Raw genomic sequence first — 25,302 nt, 5'->3', positions numbered from 1 at the left:
CATGCAAAATGAAGTCAGAGAACTAATGAGAATCAGGACCACGTAAAGCATTTTAGGAATTTAAAGGACTTGACTTTTTACTATGAAAGAAATGGGAGCCAGTGGAGGGTTTTAAGCGGAGTAACGGTCTAATCTCATGTTTTAAAGGATCACGGTGGCTGCTGCGTTGGGAAGATACGAAGGCAATATGAGTAAAAGGCAGGAGCCCAGTTAGGAGGCTATCGCAGCTGATCCACATGAGAGACGTTAATGGCTCAGACCAGGGTGGAAGCAGGGGAGATGGTGAGAAGGGGTAGATTTTCAAGGTAGATTAAGGTGGCCAGATAAAAGAGGACACCCAGTTAAAATTTAATTTGGGATAAACAACAGAAAATTTTTTAGTATGAGTATGTCCCATGCAATTTTTGGCAGATGAGGCCCCAATTCTTCACTCCTCTCTGAATCAATGACCGTTGCCATGTAACTTAAAATTTCCTCCCACTAAAGAGGCAGAGTGTATTTCCCCTCTTGACTTTGGCTCCAGCCAGGTGATTTGCTTTGGCTCATGGAATGTTTGCAGGCATAACATGACCAAAGGCTTGCAAAGCTCCTGTGCAACGGGGCTTGCTCTCTTGTGCCTCTTCCATCACCCTAAGAAAAATATTTCCAGGCTTCATGGGTCCCAGGAGGAGGCTGGCCACACAGTCCAGCCTAGATTAGCTCATCTGCAGATAGCCAATAGCCCTTGAATGCAATAAATGCTTATTGTTATATGTCAGAGAATAGGAGACATTGGACTGACACCATGCACAGGCTGCAGTTATTAATAATAACAAGTTCTGTAATATGACCATAGGAATAAGTAACTGAGTGAGGGTGGAAGATGAAAAAAAAAAAGTCTCTGGGGAAGACGAAGTCGAGGAACTGAGAAGCCAGAGTGGCAGAAAACACTGTACTAAGACACTGTACTATGTGTATTAATACTGAAATCAACAAGAATTAAGACAGGAATAGTTTAGGAAAGAGTAAAACGAGCCAGGAATTAAAATTGTCAATAAATGAGAAAGTCAGGGTAAGTAATGTGAGATTCAGAGCTGGGTGTTTTTAAAGACAAGGTGGGAATGGTCTGAAGGGGGAAATGATGAGCAAGGAAGATGCCTACACCCTGGCCCTAGTCCAAGGACACTCTTCTTCAGAGAAGAGCTGGGTTTCCATTAGACTAAGAAGGGAAAGGAAACAGAGCACATGAAGGACCATGAATTTCTGATGGAGGAAAAGTTTCAGGAATTGCGATAAGGTGGGAGAAAGGATCTGGACAGGAGATGTGCAAGGCCTTATGGAAATTAGAGTGAGAGAGACGAAGGGTGATCTGGGGCTTCTTGCAGGGACTGACATGAACAGAAGGAAAGTACACAATGCCATTAGACTTGGTAGACTCAAGCCAATTAGCAATGGCAAGGCTGTGAGTCTGGGCCTCCCTTGACTACCACTGATAGAGGCAAGAAGGTCTGGGGAAGCCTGAGTCTTACTCTGAGCACATGGCCCTCCTTCCAACACTCAGCAAGGAAGGGTAGCTCTGCATGTCTGTGGCAGGTGGGACACTACGCCGATATAAAACGATTATGACAGTATAACCTATATTATAAAAATTTTAAATACATATCATCTTAATTGTCAGATACTTTCCTTCTTGCTCTGGTAACAAATATATTAATATAATACCAATCTCCTCCCTGGTAGCCTGGGGAACAACCTGACATAAGGATGAATAAAGAAGGCAACACACACACACAAACATACATACCACAACCTATATACAACCTATATATCATATATACCCACCCTATTGACCTCATATAGTTTCTTATATACCCACCCTACAGACCTTATATGGTTTCTTATATACCCACCTGTAGACCTCTGTAGTTTCTAGGTCAGTGCTTCGCTCCATCTATATGCAACAATTTTCTTGGCTCCAAATAATAAAAAGGTGTCCCAGTTTCCCTAGAAACCTTCTTACACTTTCTTGTTATTATGAGAATCTTTTTCTTCCCCCTGCCTGGCTGGAGCATGACCTTTTCCAAATACATTAATGTTCATTTGACCAGTTTTTACAGAGCCCCTCGGAGGTACACAGCTCTGTCCTATGAGGCAGAGAAAGACTGGAAAGCTCAGGAAATGCCCGAGGCAAATAAAAGGGCTGAGCCCTTCTCTCAGGAGTTGCTTTTGTTATGCAGTAGGGGGAGGAGTGCTGTGTGACCTGGGGCGGAGCACATCACCTCCCCAGAGTGTCAGCGTCCTCTTACAGGAAATGAGGGATTATACTAGAGGTCCCCAAGATTTTTGCCAGTGCTCAATGTTCTGTAGTCTATGAATCTACTAAAATAATCATCCCTGGCCAATCCCATTTTTTCTAGAGATTCACATACTTTTTGTTTTTTTTTAAAAATATGGGCTGAGAAATGAAGAAACATTCTGATCAGTATTAATAACAGAGCAGAGAACTGTGTTTTAGGATGAGGTGGGCTATCAGCTTGTCACTTTTTCAAGTTAATCTTTCTTGGAAACAGTGCCTCCAAGGAAACACAAGAAACGGCATTTGAGGCAGGAAGTGCTCATACTATAACAACTTCACCATCAACTGGTGACCATGGATTAGAGTCTAGGTTGTAACTGGGCTGTTTTTGGTTCCTGAGGGCACACAATGTCTGCCAGACTGCTGATATTTGCTTAGAATATGTAATCAGTATAGACCCTAAATGATTATACAGTCAATTCTTAATCATTCCAAGCACTCTTTGCTTTATTTTAGCCCTTCATGATATTTTAGCTGTATCATAATTCACTAAACTATAGCAGGAAAAAACAGAAAGCAATAAGAGTTCAATGAATGACTTTTGCTGTTTGAGGAAAACAAAAATGATACTTGGGATGTCTTGATATGAATTAATCATTGCCTCTTGTTGTCAAGGATGATCAAGAATTGAGTGCAGAGTTTAGAAACAACCAATACAGAAACATTTATGGAGCCAATAGAACCACATCTGAATCCAACACACTCCAGTAAGCAGGAAGGGTTCAGAGTGATAATGAAGCAATTATAATGTCATTCCTTGACATTATAAAATTGAGAGTTTGATGCATATCAGTGCCAAGACCCTAACAAGTAAAATGCAGAAACTTGAACGTTAAGGCTGGGAGAAAGAAGAGAGACGCGCTCACCTGGATCTTTCTGATCTCCCAATTTGTCTAGAATGTTGAAGGAAATGTCAAGGTACTCTCTCTGGATGGCACTGACCGCAATCTTCCTCTGTTTCCTCTGCCTGGGGACAATCTGAATCTTAAATTCAGATTCCTCAGCTCCCTCCTCTTCTGCCTTCCTTTCAGGGTTCTGTTCTGCGTCTGATTCAGCACTGGCGTCCGGCTTCTCACTTTCCATCGGATTCTCCGAATCTTCAGGGACTTTGAGGAGGACAGTTTTTGCCCCTGAACTTGGCATCAGCCCACCAGACTTCCCATCCTCGGTGCTGGGCTCAGGGTTATCGTCCAGTGACATCTCAGGGAGAGCAAGCATCTTCTGAAGGAGGTCTCGTTTTTGCTTAAGCGTGAGCGGGCTGCCACAGGAAAACTCTTGCAGCTCCTCAGGCTTTGATAATTCTTCGGAGTCTGTGGGGTCTTCCAGAGCTATGAGAGGGGAGTCCCTGTCATCTACTGACTGGTTATTTCCTGAGTCCTTAGAAGAAAAGTCTTTGGAACAGTCTTCCACACTTACTTGCACGAGGGGCGTCGTACTGAGGCTGAGGACAGAGGGGTGGTTGCGGATGGAGGGAGAGGAAGCAGCATCCTTACCAGAGGTACCATCGTCCCCTTGGTCCATGGTCTCCTCTTCATCACTCTCTACTATTCGGAGAGGGGGAAGAGGTTCAAACACAAGGGAGTCGCTGTCCGATGTTGAGAGCATAGAGCGCTTTTCAGGCCCAGATGTTGAATCTGAGGACAAATCTATCAGATCTAAATCCTCTTTGGGAGCAGTCTTTATTGGGGAGTCCACTTTCACCTCAAATGTCTCCATGCAGTTTAACCTAACTTCTGGTATTACAGGCCTCCGAGCTTCTTGAAAACCTTCCATAGCCGGGTTCTCGGGGATTTCGGCATTGTCAGGCCTCGTAGCAGAATTCTGTCTAGACCGTCCATGGTCATGCTGTCTTTGCATGAAATAAGCAGCTTGGGCTGGAGGCTTGTCTATGTCACACCGGTCTATGCAGGACTTCCTACGGTGCTCATCTAGTGTAAACAAGAGGGAGTCTGCATTCCCTATATCAAGAGATTTTTGTTTTAAAGAGCGCAGCTTTTTTTTCTGAATGCTTTCTTCTCTCACACAGTGTAGAATGTTGTCTTGTAATGCACCCGTCTCTCTATATTCAGCCAGTTCTATTTCACCTGATTAAAACAGAAAAAGCTAGTACTATTTTACTTGGAGATTTCACCTTTCTCTTCCCCTCAAACTTGGGCATACAATTGGCATCAACCATAATCATAATCCCAGCTCTACCAGAAGGTAAAACTGACTTCCTGGCCAAATTTTCATAAGGTTCGTTCTAGTTGCAAAAACCAGAAAACTTTGGAATGAGAGAACCCCAAAAGGCAGTTTAAGATCTTATTTCTGAAATCAGGCTTTGGGATAATTCCTCAGCTCTGTTCATTTGTGCACAGGAGAGGGGATCGCTTTTGGCTGAGGCGGATCTAGGAAACTTTATTCAAATTGTGTGGAAGAGAAGCAAACATTTTGCAACAAATCAAATCAAGCAATGGCCCTCTAAGACGATCATGACGTTAATGATGTACCTGTCAATTCACGTATATATATAAGAGCATATATATATATATACTGGTTGTGCATACATATATATCAAATCAACGGTATTAAAAATGTGTAGTAACATAATAAAATTAAGATTTCACCCCCAAAAAACGGTAGAGTACAACATTTCTGCATAAAATTACTAAGAGGAAAAAATTCATACTTCTCTGAATATTCATCTCAACCGGCTGATATTTCACCATTTTGCTGCCGCCTATCCTTTTCAATCTTGCAAAAAAAGTTTGAGACTCTTTATTGCAGGGTCCAGTAGGTGTATCATGAATATCAGATTCATCAAAAACACTATCTTCTTCTAATTGGGGAGAGAAAGTCAAAATTACACTTAAGAGGTTATTCTCTCTTAGGCTGTATCTACACAAGCATTTCATTGAAAGCATTATGGAACACAGTCTGGGGTGGTTCTAAACCAGCCCAAGTCTAGCCTGGCTTGGCATTTCATTCAGGTGTCAAATTATTCATACGTTGAACACAGCAACTGCTACAAGTTTGCCTCTCATACTCCACGTCACAGTGGGCAGCATTTTCAAGAGAGGCATCTCGATATTCCAATAGGACCTTCATGGGAAAACTTTTCCAATGTACTTAAAACCAGATAACCAATACATGTCAAGAATCTGGGACACTCCTTAAATGTGCCTGCTTTTGGTGAATTTTCAGGCTAATTTGGCAAAAGAAAATTAAACAAAATGAGTGGCTGTTGCCCCTTCCAAAAATATATGCCTTCCTGGGATTTGAGAACTGGCATAGACACAGCCTAACAGTACATGCACCTTAAACTTTGTCAATGCAAAATACTGTACTCTACATTTGGCAATGAAACACACAACGCACAGAAAAAGCTCAGAAAAGCCACTGGTCATCTCAAAAGCTCCACAAATGATTATGGACTGATAGAGTAAACAAAGGAAAAAGAAAACAGAAAACAACATTTCCCCATATTACAGTAAGAGTTTGCCACAGGTAGCTATTACGAATCCCAGAAAGAATCTTTGACTCTTATGGTCATGAGCCTCCATAAACAAACTAGTCACTCAGGGGCCTATCAAGCTTGTTTCTATGTTCTCTTCTAGCCACATTTGGCTACTTTTAAATCAAAGAGAAACCCAAAAACACAGTAATGAGGAAAAGGTTGCTATTTTGCAACCCATGAAGTCCACTTAATAAATTTTCTGCTTGCATCCTTTAGAAAAGCCGAAGCCATGTACAAAGCAGCAAGAGAAAAGGCTACAAAAATGCATTTAATACCACAGTAAATGGAATCAACCTACTCTTCAAGTTGAACATCATTGAAATCATAGTATTTGGCCTATATTTATATCTACCTATCTGGCAAAATGAGCCTCAGGTGTGATTATGATTATTTAAGATTTCTTGAGTATAAGGGGAGTACAAGCATAGGCTTAAGTTTTAAGGACCGATCCTGTCTTAAAACACAAGATTCTATAAGTTAATGAAATTTGAAGCAGTAGATGTTAGACAAAGTAATCATAATAATCTTTTTGGTCGAATAAAAAAATAAGCGTTAATGATCAAAATGGATACAAAACTCCCAGTGAACTTCTGCGATGATGAGGAAGCCTATCAACACAATGATCTGTTTTATTTATTTCCTTTTTAAAAATACTCTCCTTTGAAAAATACAGTTTTTCGAAGAAATCATTGTGTAACTTCCCTTACATAACTTTGAAATAATTCTCAAAATGTACTGAATGAGAGAGATGGAAAGACTTCAAGATGGCTCCTCCCATCCAGAAAGGTTCATCTGGGATTGGCCCAAATACTGAGCCCACATTGATGACATCTATAGTTCAACTGAATCTGTCTAATTTCCCAGAAACTAGGACCTAAGATATTCTTCAGGAAGGATCTGAATGGTACCAGAACTTAATGAACTTAGTTCTGACAGCTCTATCTCTGGCCAACCTAGGCTCTTGGACCTTTTGGCAATAAATGAACAGTGGAACACTGGGTCCAATCCCTCCTATCCAGACATTTCCAGAGCAGTCCCACCAAAAAGGAATCTATTAACACCACAAAGGGCCATGGGGCACTTGGCTTTCTCCCAGGACTGGATTGATCTTGTCACCTTTTACGAGTCTAGTCACCCTGTGACATGCACTAAAGACACACACCTTGGCTCTTCAGCTCTCACCTGAAAACATCCAGGCTGGAAGTTTATCTAAAGTTTCATTCTACTGCCTCCTTTGCAGAAAAGCTATCAATATAAAGAGTGTTGATACTGGAAATAATTTAAACCTATGCAGCAAAAATGTTTCATTTCAGTTGCTTGAAATTAATTCTTATTGAATAAGGAGGCTAGGAAAAAGCACTTCAGCAAATTTAGACTCCATTCAAATCTATGAGCACAAGGTCAGGAGCAAACAAGAGATGGACAAGATTATGGCTCCACTGAGTACCAACCAAGATTTACTTCACAGTCCAAAGCAAGATGTTTCCTACATGTAGGAAAAGGTTTACAAAGCCTCCTTAACTAAACAGCAGACAATTTTTTTTACAAAACACGATTTCTTATGAAGGGGGCTTTAGAAGCATATCAATTATTTCTCTTGAGTGTTCATTTTAAATAATGAAAGCAGCAACATTCATGGGAAAGTTGGAAAATTAATGAAGCAGTAGGTCATTTTTTGACTCCAGAATGATATCTGGGGGGGCTCCTCTATCATCTAAGAAAAACATTGTCCAGAAATGTATTACGTATGCAAGCTAAGTTTGAGATAGAATTGAGATATGTAAAGTACCTTTTTCTTTTTCGCTGTATCTGCTTATGTTACTGTTGTCACTGTACAAAGGTCCTGCCGTGGCATGGGGCTTGCAGCTATGATACTGTGCATTGAGTGTATTGACTGTTATGTGAATCAGATGCAGCAGAACCTTGCTGATATCACAGTCTCGGTATGGATACTGCTCAATGAAATGGAGGGAGAAAAATATAAATGGTTATTTTGAAGGGTAAGTTTTTCCACTTGATCTTGCTAGATATTTTTCTCAGTCTCTTCTGGGTATAATAAAAAGAAAAATATAGAAAAGCAGAAACATAAATTCTTATCATGGCCTTATTTTGACAAGGGACTGTATTCCCTTCCTCTTGCACCAAATCATGGATGGCAACGCATGCCATTTTGTAGTTATAATTCCTTTCAAGAAAATTACCTGGCATAAACATTTGGTGTATGAATACAATTTTAAATAGTTCTCTTGTTTTCTGACATAATAATTAATACATAGATAAAATATGAGGTTCTGAGCATTAAGGAGAGATTATTGATCAATATTCATCAGATTTTGCTTTAAGCATTTTGGAGTATACACTGGCATGGTCTACATTTCTATTTTCATTCCAATGGCTCTTTACTTCTCGACACTAATTGTGTATCATGCATCTTCCTCTGAAGGTCAAATTGCTATCCTACAAAGATCTCTTAAATGTTCTCTCTAAGAGAATCATTCCACCCAAAAAATGAGTGACTACAGCAACTCACCTTGTAAAGGATGACAAGCAAGGCCTTCAACCACATCTGCCGGATGTGAGGTTTTAGGGACCAGAGAGAACAACGAGGCGGCTGTTGGAAATAATGCCGCAGTTGAGGACAAGAGCAGTATTTGAGCACCTGAACCACCAAGGGGAGAAGGTGTTTTCCCAAATTAATGTTATAGTCCATAACCTGAAATAGGAAAAAAAACGTAATAACTGAAGGAAAACTATAAAGAACATTTATAAGCCAAAAGGAAAACTTTGAATCATCAAAACACGGGCGAAATATTTTACAGGTATCTCACAAAATAGTAATAGTAATGGCCAGTACACATAGAGGGGGAAAAGTCCAACCTCACAAGAAATTTAAAAACTTGTAACTTAAATAGTTTTAATCTACTTACTTATTTAATTTATCTACTTAATTATCTGTTGAAAATAAATTTTATCTTTTAAAATGTCCTATTAAACTATTAACTAGAATTAAACTAGAATCAATGAAAACACATAGTATTGGTAATTATGTAGGGAAATGGGCATTCTCAGACACCACTGGCAAGAGTATTTCTCAATACGTTTCAGGAGAGCAATTTAGAAACATGTATTCAGAAGTAGGAAAAAGCACATAGCCTCTAATACAGCAATTAAATATATCCTAAGGAAATAATCTGACAGGCATTCCCAGATGTATGCATAAAGATATCCAGCATTATAGCCACCGCAAATTGAAAACAACCTCCATATTCAACAATATGGAATTAAATAAAAGATTGTTTATATGACAACAGAATACTGTGTAGCCATTAAATGGAACATGGTACAAATTTATTTACGTGATATGAACTTCATAATAAATTTTAGGTTTAAAAGATACATATATGTATATATATACATATTCATATACACATCAGCCACATATATATATATCAGTATGCATAAATGATCCCATTATTATAAAAAATATGTGCACATATACACACATATGTATGTATGCATGTATATATGAATGTATGTAAATCTGGAGCCAGCGACATACACCAAAATGTTAGTAAGTTATATTTGTCATGGGTTTCCTGGAGATTTGCATTTTAATTTTTTTCTTATATATCTAAAATAAATATGCATAACGTGAATATAGAAAGAGAGAAGTGAGGGAGGAAGGGAGGTAAAGTTTGGTATCTGAAATGATGTATTCTCTCTCCATCATAGACAGCTGAGTATTAGGGATGATCCATCTAGTTATCAACACCAGCAAGAGGCATACATATTGCTCCCCCTTTGCTTCTCTGTGTTCATTATATTAATGATCTATTTGAGCTAAATAATAACAGCTACCATCACTGAGTTCCTACCATGAGATAGGCACTGATTAAGGCGCTTGCAATATGTTGTCTCTAATCTTTCCCCCAAAAATCTATTACCAGTGAGCAAAGAAGCAAGGATGCTTAACAGTTAATAACAGTGGCAGAGCTGAAATTCATATCCATTTCTCTCTAGCCCCAAGTTCTACACCCTTTGCAGATTGGGACAGCCATTTCGGACAGTGAGATTTGTAGCACTGGTCAAATTAGGCATATATATACCCAATGATCTGTTACGTCTGCTTCTGGACCCATATCCCAAAGGAATTCTCACATTGGTGAATAAGGTGCACGTACAGAATGTTCATTGCTGATCTGTATGGAGTGGTGAGGAGTTGGAAGCAATATAAGTGTCCATCACTGGGGGAATGGATAGTTAAATCATGGAAAATGTATACCATGATGTATAATACAGCAGTTAGAAGTAGCAGAGAAACATGAAAAAAGCCAATGATGATAAGGAGACATGAAGTAAGTTGGATGGTTAACTCAACTCTCCACTTGAAGCCCAAATAGGAAAACGATTTAAAAAAAAAATAGGGCTTCCCTGGTGGCACAGTGGTTAAGAATTTGCCTGCCAATGCAGGGGACACAGGTTCGTGCCCCGGTCTGGGAAGATCCCACATGCCGCGGAGCGGCTAGGCCCGTGAGCCACAACTACTGAGCCTGTGCGTCTGGAGCCTGTGCTTCGCAACGGGAGAGGCAGTGAGAGGCCCGCGCACCGCGATGAAGAGTGGCCCCCACTCGCCGCAACTGGAGAAGGCCCTCGCGCAGAGACGAAGACCCAACACAGTCAAAATAAATAAATAAATAAATAAATTTATTAAAAAAAAATAACCTACAAACAAAAATTCCACACTCCTTTATTGTTTAATGGGTAGAGTTTCAGTTTAGGATGATGAAAAAGTTCTAGAGATGGATAGTGGTGATGGTTACCTAACAATGCGAATATACTTACTGCCGCTGAACTGTACTCTTAAAAATGATTAAAATGACAATGGAATATTACTCAGCCATAAAAAGAAACGAAATTGAGTTATTTGTAGTGAGGTGGATACACTGAGATGGGATAGTTGAGGTGGACCTAGAGTCTGTCAGAGTGAAGTAAGTCAGAAAGAGAAAAACAAATACCATATGCTAACACATATATATGGACTCTAAAAAAAAAAAAAAAAAGGTTATGAAGAACCTAGGGGCAGGACGGGAATAAAGACGCAGACCTACTAGAGAATGGACTTGACACGGGAAGGGGGAAGGGTAAGCTGGGACAAAGTGAGAGAGTGGCATGGACTTATATATACTACCAAATGTAAAATAGATAGCTAGTGGGAAGCAGCCGCATAGCACAGGGAGAAAAGCTCGGTGCTTTGTGACCACCTAGAGGGGTGGGATAGGGAGGGTGGGAGGGAGGGAGATGCAAGAGGGAAGAGATATGGGGATATATGTATACGTATAGCTGATTCACTTTGTTATAAAGTAGAAACTAACACACCACTGTAAAGCAATTATACTCCAATAAAGATGCTAAAAAAAAAAAAGATTAAAATGCTAAGTTTTCTGTATATTTTACCCCCCCAAAATCCCCAACTCCCTTTATGATGTCAGGCTGTTGATGTCCTCCACGTACCCCTGCCTAATAAAGTAACTTGTGCAAAACTTTACACTCAACCAATGTCAGCTAAATGGAATTTAATGACTTGTTTGTACTAAAAGCCTAACGGCATGACTCCTGAAAGCTTACACTTACTTGGGCAATTCCTGCAATAAACGCATTAAAACAAGTTGACAGGCGCATTTTTTGAGGCGCAATCATGAAGCAACCTTCCTGCTGGTCGTAGCCAAGTAAGACATACAGGTGCCGCTTGACCGTGTTGAAGGCCTTGGCGCTGCTGATGTCTGACTCGGCGCTGCTCTCATCCTTGGCCATGAACTTCATGAGCACTGTAATCAGCTGGTGCACTGTCTGGTGGTCGATCCCAGCGTCTTCGGGGAGCAGGTCCTTGATGGTGTTGTCATTCTCAGGGGATTGTTGGCCTGTCAGTACAAGAAAGGCCATCGGTGGGTGGTTCCCCCACAGGTAAGTTTACACTAAAATCTCACTGATCACTGAAGCACCATAGCACCCTATTTCATTCTTTATATCAACAAAGCCTCTAAATATTTAAAGGTCTGTTCTAGACAAACTTAAAGGCACAATATGGCCTACTGAGCAAAGCACTGGTCCCAGGGTGGAAATTACAACGACCAAGTAATTTGGGAAGAATAAGAATAAGAATTACTTGGGAATTACTTCCCAAGTCATTTGGGAAGAATAAGGGAATGCAAAAAAAAAGGGGACACTATAAAGCAAAGTTATCTTCAAACAGCAAGACAAATACCTACACAAACTTTGCACTTAGCAAATTTTTGAATATCTTGGCAAAGTTTTATCCTCACTAATAAAGAGAAGTTTCCCTTCCAGCTTTGTAAAATAAGCGTGTAAGAATAACCACAAAAATCATTTTCCTAAAATCTACTGAGCAACTAAAACATCCATTGAGTTATTTTGTTTAAATTATAATCTCAATTCAGTTATGTTCAAATATCAGCTGATGCAAAAAGAAAAGTTCTCTTCTCCAAATCCTAAGATATTAGCAGTGTGTACTCTGAATGATATAGTCAAAATTAGAAATAGCAAATTATAAGCCCTGCTGTATGTAATGAGAAACATATAAGGGGTGGGAGGGCACAGACCGAAAGAAAGAAGCATGAATTTTTAAAAACAGAGAAAAACACCACATGAAGGTGAGCTGAAAGTTCACATGGAAAGAAAAAATATCTTAGCCCTTGACTTACTCTTAACCTAACAAATAATTATATCTGAGTAGGTCCCTGACATTGACTTTCTCTGTTATTTCTCAAGGTCAGAAATTATACCCTGTCTCCCCTTGTTTTCTGCCTTTTCTGATCTGGTTTAGTTTAGGACTTTGAGGGAAGGAAGAGTGAGGTTTGCTCTTCCATATTTATGTTTATGTTTTGGGCCTTATTCAAAATACCCTATATGCATTCTTGTCCTTCCTTTGACAAGCAACATGAGAATTTCTAAATTGGAAACAAAGTTTTTGCCTGGTGGGTTAGACCCACACACCAGCATTCTCATCTCTCATCCTGAGAGGAAACGTTCTAAATGATGACAAGCTTTGGTTACAAATCATTACAAACCAAACTTTGATTCTATCCATTTTAATTATGGCATGCAGGACACAACCAAGAGCTAGGTAGTAATTTATATCCTTTAACGCCTCAACTAATTTGGCAAAAATCTCAATCTTCTAGGACCAGCCAAGAGAAGCAAGATAGAAGAAATGTTTCCTGGGGACCACAGAAATTAGCTGTCTCAAGCCTAAACACTTTCTCTGAAGCAGTGGCATGAAGGTAATGTCAAATTCCGAATTTACTAGTTTAGAACTGCACATAAGGTTACATGCTTGGTTGTCTAGCTTTCCCCAGATGATCAGAAGAATGTTGATCTGTTCAAAAGTGATACACTGAGATGGGATAGTTGTCAATGAGTGAAGAGGCAGCAGAATCAACTAAGTCGAAGAACCTCTAGTATAGGGGAAACCATCTAACAAACTTCAATATGACCCTCGGACATTAACAACATTTTTCGGTCTCATAGAGTCTGTTCATGAAGGAATAAATGTATGCAATGTACTTTAGAGAAGTTTTAACCAAAAATTATTCAAATAAAACCTAAGGATTTGTTTATTACACTGTTTCATAGGCAGAAAGTGGTCAATAAATTGTTACTATTATCATTATTTATTTGGCATGCATGACCCGTCAGGAAAAAAATCAATTCATGTGGAACACCCTATTTCACGAAAGGTCATAAATGTAAAGCATTACTGTATATTATAATTAAATTAAATGTCTGAAATAGAAGATCAGACCAAATCCTTATTTTAAAAGTTTAAAGAACTATCTTTTCAGCATTGAAAAATATTTAGTCTTGATTTTTTTTTTTTTTCCATCGGAATATTACTTTACAGCTAGCAGGAGGGTATTGCTCTGGGCAAGCTTGGGCCAAGAATGTGACAAGTGTGAGAATCTAGGTTACCTGCAGGGTTCAGTGTTATTGTAGCAGCAAGCAATGGCTGTTACGATGATATAGCTTCATTCCTCAATTCGTTTTAGCTCTGGGGGGCAAGGTTTAGGAGAGCACGTATCACTCAGCCCTGCTCAGCCACCTCCAAGTCTAGACTGGCTTGACTCCAAAGTTAAAAATGGAGCTGAGGAGCATTTGAGAAGGAGATGCACCTTTGTTTTATAGCCCTGAGAGTCTAGGGAACTCAAACAGAAGAAAGGGAGATCCAGACAAGGCCCAGCTAGGACACCGGCTCCCTATTTCCTCCTATCTAGTTCAAGTCTAGAAAATGAACAATCAGGCTTCAGCTTTAAATATTTCAAATCTCTTCGCCCCATCGCAAGTAGACATTCATTTTAAAAGTGTGTAACCTTAGTTTTTCCCATCAAATCATATTTTCCTAATGACTAAGTATCATTTCACAAAGGCCCCATCCTGATTTTGGATTCATCTTCATTGATCTGCAGAGCTTAGCTTTAAGTTTGCTGCTTTTTGCTTTCCCTGAATAGCCAGTAATGAGTGATCTTTCACAAACCATTAAATGTACTGAAAAAAGAACTAGTTAATGGAACTTTTTGCATAAAGTGAAAAAAATCTCTTTTCATTCCAATAATTTACCCCTCCAAGTGTGGGCTTTGCAAGTCTGTGCTTTGTATATTGTCTTTCTTTAAAAATAGTGTAAGCATGTGACTGACACCACTCTTCATCAAGAAAAGTTACCTTAATCAAATCCCTAAGAAAAATGAGCTTAGGAAAGCTGAAGTTTTCTTTATGGATAAAGACGATATTACTATTTTAGTTATCTATAAAAGATATAAAATTTCCATTTTAAAACTAAATGCCTATAATATTTTCTCTAAATGTGACAGTTAAAACACTTACTTTTGAATTCTAGTCTGTGCAATTCCTATATCTGTTTTAACTATAGAGATTTAACAGGCTAAGGGATTTGATTTTATCATTTTTGTAAAGAAAAATGTAAAAATCTTTATTATCATGCGGGCAGAGCTACTCCTACCCTCACTTTAACATGGACGGGGTCCATCACGATCTGTCCACAGAGTGGCACAACTGATTGAAATGCCACAGTATAATACAATTTTATTTATTCAGAAGATTTGAAACCAGGCAGGATCAGGATCTGCTTTTCCAGACTTATCTGCTCTTGCTCCATCCTAAATGCTCCACATCCTCACACACTGGGCTACTCCTGGATCTCAGAACGGAGCCAGCCTTTCTCCACCTTGGTGTCTTGGCTCATGGTGCTCTCTTCATCTTGCAAGGTGGTCCTCCACCCGCACCCCCAACTTTATCCCATGGATCTGGTCCCCAGAAGCCATTCTTATTAATATGCCCACACTCCTCTCAGCAACTGGGGTCCCTAAATTCTATACATCTCCAAAAACAAGAAAGGAGGGAAGATGGGTGGGAAAGAGGGAAGAGTGCAGGAAAATTTCCTTTAGCATTTCCCAACTCTCATGTGGCAAATAACTATTATGCGAGGCAGAACTTTTTATTTATCCATTTGCTGTATTTCCCCTGTAAGAACAAAGACTCCTTGAAGCCAAGTGCTATGTCTTATCCAATTTTACATCCCTCACAGAATACGGGGTAGTGTTTGATATATAGTAGATGCTCATTATTCGTACATGTTTAAAGTGCATTGAATTCAAATAAATATTTCAGATCTTTTCTACATGGGCGAAAACCTGATGAAGTCCCCAAACAGCAAGGAAGTGGGTAGGGAAATAGGGAACATTCCTCTGTGTAAGTCGACTCACTGACCCCTCTGTCAAGCTGACAAGTGACAATTAGGTAGTGGAAGGAAGTTTCTATGAGTTTACTCTGCATTTGGTCCAGAGAAACCAATGATCAAGCACTATAAATGAGTCCGCATTATGTTGGTAGTTCTAACTACACTGCCTCACTGGTCTCCGTGGCTATCCACCTGTCTAGACCTGGCTGAGTCACCTGTCCACAAAACCTTCCTTGTTCCCTCCAGCTCTCCTCCCATTGCATTTGACGTGAACGATCCTGTAGTACTATCACTTTCACACGAGATGAGAGTTCACCTATGTTCATACTTTATCTCCCTTACTTGACTATAAGCAAGTTGAGAGTACAAGAATTTCTGATGTATCTTTACATTCTTCATATTTTCTAGTACAGCAGGTGCCCAGTAAGTGTTTGTTCAATAGAAACTGTCATTTTCCGAAACTATCATTTCAGTCAAGGGCATTCCTATAAAAACAATTGAATTCTTTGATTTATTGGCTCTTAATGATCAACAGGCATTTTTCAAGTTAGTGAAGACATGAAATGTAAACCACCTCTAGAAAGAAAGAAAGAGCCCAAAGAGAAGTAATTTGGAATTCTAGGCTGGACATTGAGGGAGGCGGGAAATACAAGAGAGTTTTACCAGTGCTACCCAGTACTGGGTACCTTCTCTTGTTGACACAAATTCAGACCAAGAGATCTCAAGATTTCTCTGCAGGCTGGAGTAGAATTGAAAGTATATATGTCCCTTTAGGGATTAGGATAGCTCTAGACCAATCTATAAGTCCTAATTGGGAAAGGTCCTTTGGTCTGGACACTTATGGGCTTAAGTCACACTGTAGCAGGCCTGAATGCCCAAGTCAGCTCCCTAATAAGACTGGCGTCCTCATGTACCCCAGGGCAGGAACACCCTAAGCCCAATTTATTGAGAGGTAGCTGTAGTGGAAAGAAAGCAAATAAAGTCTCCTGGACTCAAGTATCAGTCTCTATCTAACTAACTAGTTATATGTGATCATGAGCAAATTATATAAGCAGAGTTACTTAGTCCCTCAGGACCTCAGTCTTCCTGTCTGTATGTAAAGTGAAAAAAAAAATACTTTATATATATGCAGAGTTGTTGTGAAATCGAAATTAGATGATTTGCATTAAAAACACTCTTTATAAAGAGGTACTATACATATAGAAAGTGCTATTGCCGTTGTTATTAACATTATATACCTACTATTGTTTAATTATTCATCCCAGGGGATGAGGAATAAGATATAACTAAGTTTCCCGTGATCACATGGGGTTGATACCAATTTTCCAGTACGGTCCAATTGTAACCTACCATAACTGCTGCATTATATTCAATTAATATTCAACAGGTGTTCTGAATCACCAAAAACAAAGAATTCCTGGTTCTCACAGCATCAGTGAAAAAACAGCTAATACCTAATTATAATTATACCAAATTCAGACTAGCAGGTGAAATTGTATATTTCATCAGTTGGGATTAAATGAAGGTGCTGAGCTCCTGCTAGCATTACCACACATGCTTTGCAAGAGAGATCAAGACATCTGGGCTTCAGACCCAGATCTGTCACCAACAAGCTTGTGAAACTTGTTCCTTTCTGGGAACCTCAGTTTCCTCTTCTGTAAAATGAGAATGTTAACATATCTCTAATGTTTCAGCTATGATAGTCTATGAATTTTACTTATATGCACAAAGGCCTTTGATTTGACTCATAAAAGTCACAGAGGAATGCAACTCTTCAGTAGCCTTGCAGAGTTTACCCTCTATACAAGTGCATTTCTGCTGCAAAATTTGCTGTGGGCAATATGTAAATGCTAAGATCAGAGAGCCATAAACTGTAAATCCAGTGTCCAAAAGTTCAGCCTAAACAGCAACTAAAATTAAGTCTTGCTGCATGATTAAAGGACATCTGCTTTATTTCAGGCCTGATCAATAAGAGGTGTTGCACAGAGGAGCTCATTACTTGTACCAAACAAAAGCATGTTCATTAAATAGCAAGGTCTCCGGTTTCCATTTAATTACTATCTTAAACCACTCTGTACAATCTTGTGATTATCCTGGCGTATCTTTGCTTCCAAAGTTAAAACACTCAGTGTTCAGTAAATAATAATGCAAAAATGAAAAACTAGTTTGAAATTGCCTTATAAGCTGAGCCACCTGTTTCCAAATCTAAGCAAGTTTTGTTTATGGTGGCGTCATGTAATTATCTTTCCAGAAGCTTTAGCTTTATATTTAATTTAGACAATACTGTTATCTGTCCCTTTTCCATCTGATCACTTTTGATGGGACAATTAGACGCCTAAAGGCTTTTCTTCAAGAAACATATGTACATGTTTTTCCAAAGAGATGTGAGAGGACTCCTACGGTTGGATTGTCAAAATGGATAATAATAATTAAAGACTAGCTTTTCAACTAAGCCTTAAGACAAAAAGAAAAGACAGGGTAAAATAAAGGTAACTTACGAAATTGCGTAAGACCAATCTCAAAAAGACCTAACTGAAGGGAAAATGGATATTTTCACATTTTAAATGAAGCTCAGGATCAGAAATTCTTATTTTTATTCTTTTTTTTTTTAATCCCAGCACAATTGAGGCCCGAGTGATGCTCAAAACAAGGTAGAGGGACTCTGCCAAGTGTGTGCTCCCCTTTTCTCATCAGTTTTAGAAATGAAAATGCACTTCGGCCAACATCTGCCATCTGCATTCATAGTATTTAGGGCTCTCCCTCTTCTCCTCGTCTCCCACGCCTAACTGCTTCTCTTTCTAGCATCATTTTTATAACACGTTCTTGAAAGTCTCCTTACTTGAAATTGTCCTTCTGAGAGTATCGGTACCATTCTGAAAAGTTTATTTTAAAACTATTCTTAGGGCTTCCCTGGTGGCGCAGTGGTTGAGAATCTGCCTGCTAATGCAGGGGACACGGGTTCGAGCCCTGGTCTGGGAAGATCCCACATGCCACGGAGCAGCTGGGCCCGTGAGCCACAACTACTGAGCCTGCGCGTCTGGAGCCTGTGCCCCGCAACGGGAGGGGCCGCGATAGTGAAAGGCCCGCGCACCGCGATGAAGAGCGGTCCCCGCACCGCGATGAAGAGTGGCCCCCACTTGCCGTAACCAGAGAAAGTCCTCGCACGAACCGAAGACCCAACACAGCCAAAAATAAATATAAATAAATAAATAAAGTAGCTATAAACTGGGGGTTTAAAAAAAAAAAAAAAAGAGTAAAGACTAAAATTGATAAAAAAAAAAAAAAAAAAACTATTCTTAGATGAAAAGCCAAACGTTGTATAGCATGATACACAGGTGGTAGTTACCAGGTTTGTTTTGGACAAATAAGCAGGTATTCAGAACCTCCACAATTTTCCCAGCAAGTATGGCATCATGTGTATAGATAACATTCAGTCTGTAACAGGCTCGCAGCGTCCCTTCAACCCTTAAGATACTTCATGATAAGTTAATCTATCAAGAACGTCAAAGGACAGTTACACTCTACCAAGCAGAATATGATCCCATGGTCCTCTAAACAATGGAAATCCTCCTTTCTCGAGAGACAGAAATGCATGTAAGAGTTGCAAAGAATCGGAAATGGCTAAGGGGATGAGTGAATGATGGTGGTTCAAATGTATAACCTTTTCAAATGTAAATGAAATGTTGTTCCTAGAGCAGATATATATGAACATAATATTTCTATGTGTAAAAACACATACAAATATAAGTACTAGGTATAGTTCTAGTCATACTGGCTCTCGGGGGAAAAGTGCATACTCAGGTAACATGATGCTTCTTACTGGACCATAAGTTAACAGGATCAAAAGTCATCTGCCAATTTTAAGATGGAAAGAATTGCCATGTCAGGGGCTCAAACACTTGAGCATCTGGGGTAAAACCCTTCGAGCTTTCAAATCCTAAATACATCACTCTGGTCCAGTTAGAGACACCGCATTCTTTACCTTGTCCACCTGTGATAGACACTTGCACACGGCCCTTCAACGTCAGAAGTACCCACCTGGCATCTGTTCGGGTGTCCCACCGAGAGCTGGAGCAGACTGCTCATGCCTGGTCAACCTCACAGCTTAAAAATCAACAACAACTCTATTTAAATAAGCATTAAAAACAACTTGAGCCTAGAAAACATACTCAGTGCTAACTGGATAGCAGGAGCAAGTTTAGTTTTCGTATTTGTAATTAACATCACATACAAGATGTTTACGTCACAGAAGTTCTGTGGCTTTCTTTGAATCTAAAGAACATCCTTCAATGTCACTTCAATTCTTATTCTTCAAAATTGTCATGTGAATCAATTAACAAGAAATAACAATAAATAAATTTTATATCCCAAACTGATTAGTTAGGTTATAAAAGAGCTGGGAAATTCATATAGAAATTGTAATTTATTGAATCTAGGTACTGGTTTCTAGAATCTGATGCAGTTTCACTGGGCCTAGCAATGCTAAAGGTTATTCTTAAATGGCCATCTGTTATTATCTTTGCTCCCTGAAAAGCTGGGTCATTGATTGCTTAAAGGGCTTTCATTGACTCTTCCAAAGTTCAAAATACCACATTTCCGTAGCTTGTCATAAAATAGAGAGAAATGCAATAAACAAAATAAAATCATATTTATGGTTAAAAATGGTTATGTTACATAAAGTGTCTTCTAAGAAATGTCAATGAAAAAGCAAACATTTCAGCTTCTGACAGGATAAAAAAATGTTTTATGGTGGTATTTTATTAACTTCATGATATTATTTAAAAATTAAATCATTTAATAAATGTTACAAGTTAGTATTATATTTAATGTACTCATTCGCTAATATGATTTAGTTATGAATTTTTAATTATTTGTCATTCATGAGCCATTGCTAATCATTACAGTTCATCTAGTCATTTGGTAATTTTTTGTTTTCTTTAAAAGTGCAATATAAAAAAAGACCTTTAGATAACAAGTATATATGGTCTTTTTTTAGCTGGCAATGATGTTTGTTTTTATTTATAAATTATCTGGTGAAGTTGGGCAGAAATTCAACTTCTTATCAGCCTGATTTTTCTTTTTTGAAAACACCATTTTTACTGGTTTTCTAGGAGCTTGTTGGCTGCCTTTGTCATGCATGAAAAGAAAATGCATTCCAAATTTCTACTCTACTCTCTTAGTTGCCATGGGTCTTGACAAAGTCTCATCCAGGAAGCTCTTAGGTTATAATGGTGGTGGTGGAAACCTTCATATTCTAGGACTTAGAAGCAAACGCTTCTCCTGCGTCTCATGTCATGCATCAGTGGATTTACTGCCTTCTACATTTCAAAACAATCTACTGCTGGATCAGGGATTTGTTGCACCAGCAACTGGGAAAAGCCACCCAGGGCATTGACACACCTGGGGGGACCCTCTAGGGAATGTGAAGGCCAATGCAGCTGAAGGAGCTCAGTTTGCTAAATACACTACTCTCCGTGAACATTCAACAAGACATGTCAGCCTCAGAAAGACATCAAACAGATTTAAGGGAAGGATGGAAGAGATACTCAACGGATTTTGGAGGTTAGGGTCTCAGGGAGGGAGAGTGCCCTCTTGGATTCCGCGGGCCCTTTCACGCTGTCTCTGAGGGAACGCACACTCTTCTGGCGGTTCCTTGCAAAACGAGCCCTCTTGATCTTCCACAATGCTGCATCACTGAGATTAGCGACATTGGTCCTCACAGCAGTGATAGCTTTGCAAAAGGAATTAAAGGTGATCATTTTCCTTAACTCGCTATGTTATACAAGTAGTTTGAAACAATCCATCTGTGTATATTTTCAATATTAAAAGTCATCTTCCATGGATACATTTCTCATTCATCTATCTCCCTCTATGATAAGCCTTATATTAAAAAATCATGGCTATTACCTATTTTGATTATCGTTTATCATTTTTCTGTTTAGATCATAAGATTAAAGTATCTAATTTTGTTATCACTGGATAAATAGTTGAGTGACCAAAGTCTTTCCTCCATCTATTTAGAGCTCCAGGTAACTGATTACTAAGCATGGAAGAGTAAATTTACAAAGTGCAAATATATCTCACAAAATTGCTCACGGACATTACAAACATGATGGTTGAATAATATTTAAGCAACACAGAGTCACAAATGGTTCTCAACGGTCCTCGAATAAATGAGATTTTTTTTTCTTTTTTTTTTGGCCACGCGACATGGCACGTGGGATCTTAGTTCCCCGACTGGGGATTGAACCCATGCCCCCTGCATTGGGAGCGTGGAGTCTTAACCACTGGACCGTCAGGGAAGTCCCTAAATGAGAAAAATTTTGATGTTGGAATGCCAGAAAATAGTTAACCTGCAGATTACCACAGTAGATATTCAATAAACATTTGATGAACTGAGTACATGAAGTCAAGGTATCCTCCATAATGGGAAATTAAACTACATGCGGAGTATCTTCTGTTTATCCAGCAAGCACCAGAATAGGAACTGTGACTGTTTAAAGCAAGTTCTTTGTTTTGCTTACTTGTAGGAAAAGGAAATTCTTTGTTACAGTCCAAATGTAGCTGAGCTTCCAAAGAAAGCGTTTCAAATCTGTTGACAAAGAACTCCCAACTCAAAGCAGGAATATCTTGCTTAAGAAAATGCAAGAGTAAAAGCTTGCTCAATATTGTGGGTCGATCTTTAACCACAGTATCAAACTGGAAGTCAAGACAAAGACACAGACCCTGGGAAAAGGTAAAAAAAACAAAAACAAAAATGGAAAGTCAGATGTAAATACACCAAGCAAAGTCAGTGAAACAGGGCAGGCTCCTCAATCCATGCTTACGATGAAGAATGATTCAACTGAAATCTTCGATTGCATTTTTGGTAGGGGAAGAAAAAAACGCAGAAGAGGAGCTTCTCCTAATTGTTGACTATCTCTTGAATTTTGACTCGGAAATCTGAGCTAAATGTATATTATTGATTTTTCTGATGCATCGAATAATAACCACTTAATTCAAATACCCTCAGACCAGTGTTTCTTTCTTTAATGTCTGTAGTTTCTATTAAGAGAAGCGTACTTCCAAAACTACATTTTAGAATACACAAGAATATGGTCTTTAAATTCCCTTTCAATGCTAAATTCCATGAGTCTAAAAGAAAGGAAAGTCATCTTGTCTTCTTGGAATGTGAGTGGAACATAGAATCTTAAGAAATCAAAGTTGGAATGGACTAAGCATCTATTTCTCCAGTATGTGAGTCTACCATTTCCCTTTTTTTAACTGAATGAAATTTTAAAACTAATTCATCCAATTATGCTATTAATTCATTCAACTCTCATCTAATGAGTGCCTCCTATGTTCCAAGCCCTAAGCAGGGGTTAGACATACAACTACCTTGTCTTATTAAGACCAACAGAGGAGGACTATCCAGAAGACAACTGGGAATTTTTACATGGGGAGGTATGGGTCCACAAGCAGCATAGCTCTATAATTTTTCAGATTCTGCATAGTTTGACCTTTCTTCTTAGTCTTTTTTACAAGAGAAGCTCTTACACTGGTTTGGGAGACCTTGTGTACACACACGCACACACACACACAATTAAGAACATGGACATTATTATGTCAGACCTGAGTTTGTGCTGCCACTTACTAGCCATGTGACTCTGAAAAAGTTACTTAACCTTTCTAACCCTCAACTTCTCTATCTGTAAAATGGGAACACACAAAATGTTATTGTAAGGATTAAATGAAGTAATGCATGATGGGACACTTCTAATACACTGCCCCGGATACACAATACCTGTTTGACAAATGTTAGTTCTTGCCATTATTATTACTTTTAATAATAACAATATAATAATAAATCAGGTGCCAATGTGGAAAAACAGTAGATCAGGACTTTAGAGGTTTTGTCTTTGTTCTCCCATGAATTCACTCTGTGTTCTTTAAAAAGTCCCATTATCTCTCTGAGACTTGGTTTCTTCAAGTATAAAATAAAGGTGCCAAATAAGATAAATAAACAACTCTCTCCAGGTCTCATATTTCATGTCTCTTTGATTTTACTTTGTGGTATTTCATTTCAGTAGTATATTTACCATCTCTTGTTTTGCTTTGGTTTATATTATAATTCATCTGATTTCTCTTTGCATCTAGACTCAGTGACAAGGGCTTTTGGCCCAGGAGCCAGCTGAATGGTATAAAATAACCAACCTAGTTTAAAAATCTGCCACACACACAAAATTATACAATAATTACATCTGTCAGAAGCGATGGCAGCATAGGGACAAAGACTGGAAAGAAAGAAGCAACGAATAAAAACAAGAGATCTGTTAATACAGTGAGGTTCTGGGATGCTTTTCTCAGAAATGGTAACAGTGGAAATTAAAAAATTTTTTTAAAAATTTAAAAATTTCCACTGTTACCATCATCATCAGTATTATGTGTGTTTATGTGACAAATAACTCAACGAATTAGTAGAGTAGAGCAGAGCACCATCCGCAGAGCAGATAATGCACATCTGAGGGACATCACCTGCAAGGCTGGCCTCTTTATGGTGTCAAGCAGGAGACCAGCCCTCGTAGCCACCGCTGGGTTGACGTCCTCCACAGCCGTCAGAAAGCAGCAGAAGGCGTGTGCCAGGGAGTACTTCAGCAGGTGGTTTTTGGTCACTGAATGAATATCCAGAAATCTGCAAATTACAGCCACTTTTTCCACTGCAATGTCAAAGGCAGAGAACAAAAAAAATTGACATTTATTTAGACGGTCTGAGAAATGAGCCCACAGAGAAAAAGCTAACTCTGGGCCCCCCTACACTGACGTTAAATACCAAAAGGAAATTCTAATGCCACCTTCTTGAGTGTTCCATTTTATCCGTGCAGCAGAGACCATTTCTACGCAGTGTAGTATTTTTCTGCCAGGCAGCCTTGATTTAGTTCTGGGTTTTCTTTTCTTTTCTTTTTAATGGTCTTTACCTTTGTTTAACTTTCAGCCACATTTCAAACTTTTCAAAATGCCTCCATGCTCATTTCTTTGTCCATTCTATAGAGGCTCTGCAGACCACACAGGGATGTGGGATGTGCCCACCAGGGCTGGCTCTAAGTCCTTAATATGTCATGAAGTGATATGACAACCAGTCTTCCTGGGGCTATAGAAGCCACATATTTCTTCCATGAACCAGATGCACCATTACTCTGCACATCTGTATCAAATTATTCCAGCCACTCTTTAAACATAGCTTTATAAAAAGTTATAATAACTAGTGAAGCAATATAGTTCCATGCAAAGACATTTCAGGACTTTACTTAAGCTGTTCCAGCAGCCTAGATAGAATATTCTTTCTATTCTTTTCTGCTTATTGACACTCTACCATCCTTAAAGAGTCTGCTGCTGAAATTCTACTATTCTGTAAAGTCACTCTGACTTCCTAGAGTGGCCTTTCCATCCCACGAACTCCTGCAAAAATACTATTCATTTACCTATGGCATTTGTGTGTTCATATATAGCTATATGACATATCTTCTGTTGTCTGAATTATATTTATACCATTATCTTCTGTTGTCTTGAATTATATTTATACTGTTATAGTTTCTTAACCTCTTACATGTTTATATTTGATCTCATCAATTAAATTAGGAGCTTCTTGAGGCAAGAATCTGCTCTTATACTCTTTTTATTGCTCCCATGGTAACTAGTATATACAGTATTTATTCAATAAATTCA

At 38.8% G+C, this 25,302-nt stretch overlaps 1 protein-coding gene across 8 annotated transcripts in view; it reads right to left on the bottom strand.

The window, feature by feature from the left end:
* The window catches only part of UNC79 (unc-79 homolog, NALCN channel complex subunit), a 253,057-nt gene that overhangs the window by 72,628 nt on the left and 155,127 nt on the right, over positions 1 to 25,302 (bottom strand). For 3 of the 8 annotated variants that reach the window (XM_057539170.1, XM_057539172.1, XM_057539177.1), the window contains exons 24-32: positions 24,115 to 24,296; positions 22,125 to 22,326; positions 21,152 to 21,331; positions 19,639 to 19,704; positions 11,463 to 11,749; positions 8,362 to 8,544; positions 7,621 to 7,783; positions 5,004 to 5,153; positions 3,202 to 4,419 (exon numbers count right to left, since the gene is read on the bottom strand). In XM_057539170.1, the coding sequence (XP_057395153.1) occupies positions 3,202 to 4,419; positions 5,004 to 5,153; positions 7,621 to 7,783; positions 8,362 to 8,544; positions 11,463 to 11,749; positions 19,639 to 19,704; positions 21,152 to 21,331; positions 22,125 to 22,326; positions 24,115 to 24,296 (2,631 nt within the window). The remainder of the gene's footprint in view (positions 1 to 3,201; positions 4,420 to 5,003; positions 5,154 to 7,620; positions 7,784 to 8,361; positions 8,545 to 11,462; positions 11,750 to 19,638; positions 19,705 to 21,151; positions 21,332 to 22,124; positions 22,327 to 24,114; positions 24,297 to 25,302) is intronic. The other 5 variants (XM_057539175.1, XM_057539176.1, XM_057539174.1 and 2 more) reach the window with 4 other exon arrangements.

This window comes from Balaenoptera acutorostrata (assembly GCF_949987535.1).
Source record: "Balaenoptera acutorostrata chromosome 3 unlocalized genomic scaffold, mBalAcu1.1 SUPER_3_unloc_1, whole genome shotgun sequence".
NCBI lineage: Eukaryota > Metazoa > Chordata > Mammalia > Artiodactyla > Balaenopteridae > Balaenoptera > Balaenoptera acutorostrata.
This window is presented reverse-complemented; position numbering and strand designations above follow the sequence as displayed.